Source organism: Cetorhinus maximus, chromosome 15 (assembly GCF_964194155.1).
Source record: "Cetorhinus maximus chromosome 15, sCetMax3.hap1.1, whole genome shotgun sequence".
NCBI classification, from domain to species: Eukaryota; Metazoa; Chordata; class Chondrichthyes; order Lamniformes; family Cetorhinidae; genus Cetorhinus; species Cetorhinus maximus.
The window spans coordinates 56700306-56704116 of record NC_135893.1 but is presented as its reverse complement, the minus strand read 5'-3'; the positions used below and the strand labels follow the sequence as shown (position 1 = coordinate 56704116).

General features: G+C 46.5%; 1 protein-coding gene across 1 annotated transcript in view; it reads left to right on the top strand.

The window, feature by feature from the left end:
* The first annotated feature begins 298 nt into the window (after nt 1–298).
* The window catches only part of LOC144691155 (heparan sulfate glucosamine 3-O-sulfotransferase 4-like), a 7015-nt gene continuing 3502 nt past the window's right edge, over nt 299–3811 (top strand). Inside the window, exon 1 of the mRNA XM_078559220.1 lies at nt 299–906. Within this exon, the coding sequence (XP_078415346.1) occupies nt 329–906 (578 nt within the window). The 5' untranslated portion in view covers nt 299–328. The remainder of the gene's footprint in view (nt 907–3811) is intronic.

Genomic DNA, 3811 nt, shown 5'->3' with positions numbered 1-3811 from the left:
TGGTTGCTGTTTGCAGATGGACTCTATTCTCGGCGATGCAACCGGGGCGAGGACAGTCGGATTCAATACTGCGATTTGTAAGAAAAAAATAATATAATCTGGAATAAAAAGCCCGAGGCAAAAAAGGGGAATCAATATTCGGAATGCAATGGGCATTTGCTTTCGAGAACTGATGCGCTCGGAGTAGAATGTGCCTTGCAGTAAAATAAATCAGAGGTCCTTTCGTTCCATCAGGATTAGATGGGGACAGTTTATTGCAAAGGTTCATGCAACATTTGGAGTGAGAAGATGTCTCTCAACTGTCCTTTGAACAGCATTGCTGTGAGAAATGGCTTTCTGGTCCAGCCCAACAGTCCATCCATATAAAGTATCTCAGCGGCTGCTCTTTGCCTTCACTCTGTCTCTCTCACTCACCTATGTCTGCTACACTTTGATGAGTTGCTACACCTCCATCCAATTTCCCTTGCACGACACCAGCTACCTGTACCAATCCCGGCCCCTGGTGACTGAACAGAAGCAAGACAGAGTTGGCGAGCGCCCGACAACTCCAAGGGATTGGCTCAGCCCGAGTCCCAGGGTGGAGACGGCCAGCTCTGACCGAGTCTCGGGGGAGGTGGCGGGGACAACCAGCGACTGGAGGAACAGCCCGGTCGAGGTCTACACGGTGCAAAGCTGGCTTGAGAAGGAAGCCCAGGAATCCAGCACCACGGACGAGGAACTGAGCCGGAGTAACAGCACCCCGGACTTCGGGCTCCAGCGACTGCCCCAGGCTATCATCATCGGAGTGAAGAAGGGAGGCACCCGGGCACTGCTGGAGGCTATCCGGGTGCATCCGGACGTCAGGGCCGTCGGGGTGGAGCCTCACTTCTTCGATAGGCACTATGAGAAGGGGTTGGAATGGTACAGGTAAGAGGCACCTCCAAGGGCTTACATTATGGAGAGGGGAGAACACCTCAATGAGAAAGAACCGTAGCATTTTGCAGCCCCACCTCCCCAAAATATACGAATGCTCCATCCCATCCAAGGCAAACATCTTGCCATCGGCATCTAATGGGTTAAGATGTTTTGGCTCTGCACAGTTGACTTAATTATGTATCAAATCAAGCCTGAAGCTTAATTTAAATGCACTCATACTGCATCTAATACAAATCCTGGTCGCAGTTTAATACATTAACATTCGCAAATATGCGATGTGTGTTCCGCTCTGCGCCCAGCAAGTACGATGCATTTTATGAGCCATGACTCAGAGCACAATCTGTTACAGAAACATTACACTCGCGTTTAAATGTGGAGTTCTGGGTTGGTTTCGTGCAGTGAGTGGAAAGAGACAGTTCAATCACTTAATGGAAACGCATCCTTTACTTTCAAGGCATTAGTTAATGAAACAGTAACTGCCCATATGGGCGGGAGATGTGTTCAGAGTATTAGATCTGGATTGCCCTGATGCGACGCAGGGCAGCCAGGGATATGTACACTACCCGGCGTTGCTTTTACTCACAGGATACCGCTGCATCCGTCTAATTGGCAGGAGACGTGTTAGGAACATGCTTCTGTTCTTAAGTTATTGAAACCCACTCCAGCACTGTGTTCATTCACTAGATCTCCACAGTCCCAAAAGATTAATGCAGATCGGTGGCACTAGCAAGAGAGATGCGTTAAGAATAACCCGTGCTGAGTGCTGGGATCTAAAAATGCCGTGTATATCGTTAATGTCCCCGTTTTCATCTAAAGTGGGGGACAGTGTAAGCTAAATAGTCACACTGCCCCACCCACCTTTGCCTCATTTTTAACCAGATAAAAAATGGGAGGTGGAAGCAATTTACAACTATCGAATCCTTCGACTCATATGCAGGCTCGCCAGAGGAGATGCGTCTTATTAATGAGAAAGCTCAACATCAGTCTCCTAGTATTTAAACGAAATGGTTGTGAATTTTCAAGTAGGCATTTTCCCCCTTTTTCAAATATATTATCTAAAGAGCCTTTATATGGCAGAAAAAAAGTATTCCGATTTTTCAGTGTGGGAGTGGGGGGAGAGCACCGTATCTTTACCATGAGACCATAAGAAGGGCACAAATTTTCTGTTGTTAATAAAATATATAAGGAAGACCTCATGTGTGGCACGACCAGAGAAGCTGGTATTGTTCTTAGAACCGAGAAGGTTAATGGAAAACAAAAACAGAAATAACACTCAGCAGGTCTGGCAGCATCGACGGAGAAGAGCAAAGTTGACGTTTCGAGTTCTCTTAATGGAAGATTTGATGCAAGTGTCCCAAATTAGGAAGGGTTTTAATATAGATAGGGAGAAACTTGTTTTCAGTGGCAGGAGGACCAGTAACCAACGTTCACAGATTTAAGATAATTGGCAAAAGAATCTGTTGGGATATGTGAAAAATTTCTGAAGGCAGCAAATGATAATGATCTGGAATGCTGTGCTAGAAAGGGTGGAAGCAGACCCACAGCTGGAATACTGTGCTAGAAAGGGTGGAAGCAGACCCACAGCTGGAATGCTGTGCTAGAAAGGGTGGAACAGACCCACAGCTGGAATGCTTTGCTAGAAAGGGTGGAAGCAGACCCACAGTAACTTTCGAAAGGGAATTGAATAAATACTAAAAGACAAGATTTGCAGGGTTATGCGGAAAAGGCAGGGCAATGAGACTAATTGACAGCTCTTTCAAAGAGCTGCACGGGCACAGCAGGTCTCCTTCTACACTGCATGGTTCTATGCCCACACCTTTAAATTCTGTCTCCACTCCTTTCAGCTTGTTCTACCCTACACAATACTGTCTGCACCCTGACAATTGAGCAAGTGATATATATGTTCCTAGGCTTCTGTCCTAATGCAGGACCAGTCCTCGCAAACCCTGCAAGTGCAGGAGTGAAGTTATACCCACCCTCCACTTGAAGACAGCATTGTGCTCCCAGATTATTCCCTGTGTCCCTCCAAACCCATAATCATTCCTCATCCCTGGGATCAATCTCAAAGTCAGTGCCTCAACCTGGGCTTAATTTATTTTATTTTTTCAGGTGATGTGGGCATCGCTGGCAAGGCCAGCATTTGTTGCCCATCCCTAATTGGCCTTGAACTGAGTTGCTTGCTAGGCCATTTCACAGGGCAGTTAAGAGTCAACCACATTGCTGTGAGTCTGGAGTCACATGTAGGCCAGACCAGTAAGGACAGCAGATTCCTTTCCTAAAGGGCATTAGTGATCAGATGGGTTTTTCAACAATCATTCATTACTGAGACTAGCTTTCAATTCCAGATTGTATTGAATTTAAATTTCACCAGCTGCAAGGTGGGATTTGAACCCATGTCTCCAGAGCATAAGCCTGAGCCTCTGGATTACTAGTCCAGCGACATCATCATTACACTACCATCTCCCCAAAACTGTGTTGGCTCCAGTTGTCTGTGGCCCAACACATGCCTGACTGGAAAAGAGACAGATAAACAGTGGGAGAGGCAGAGAGAGGGAGAGAATGTTAGAGACAGAAAAATAATGAAATCGGCATGCAGATAGACAGTAAGAGAGAAGGGAGGGAGCTCTGACAGAGGATGGAGAGAGAGGGGGGAGAGAGAGAGATAGGGACAGAGATTCTTATCCTTGTTTTCAAATTGTCCTATTGCTTTACCCCTCCATATCACCATAACCTCCTTCAGCCCGACAACCATCCAAGATCCATGCATTCCTTCAGCTCTGGCTTCTTGTTCAACCCCTATATCCTTCACCCCATCGTTGGAGTTCGTGCCTTCACCTTCAAGATTGAAGTTTTGAACCATCCCCCCATAAATCTCCCTGATTCCCTCTCCTACTTT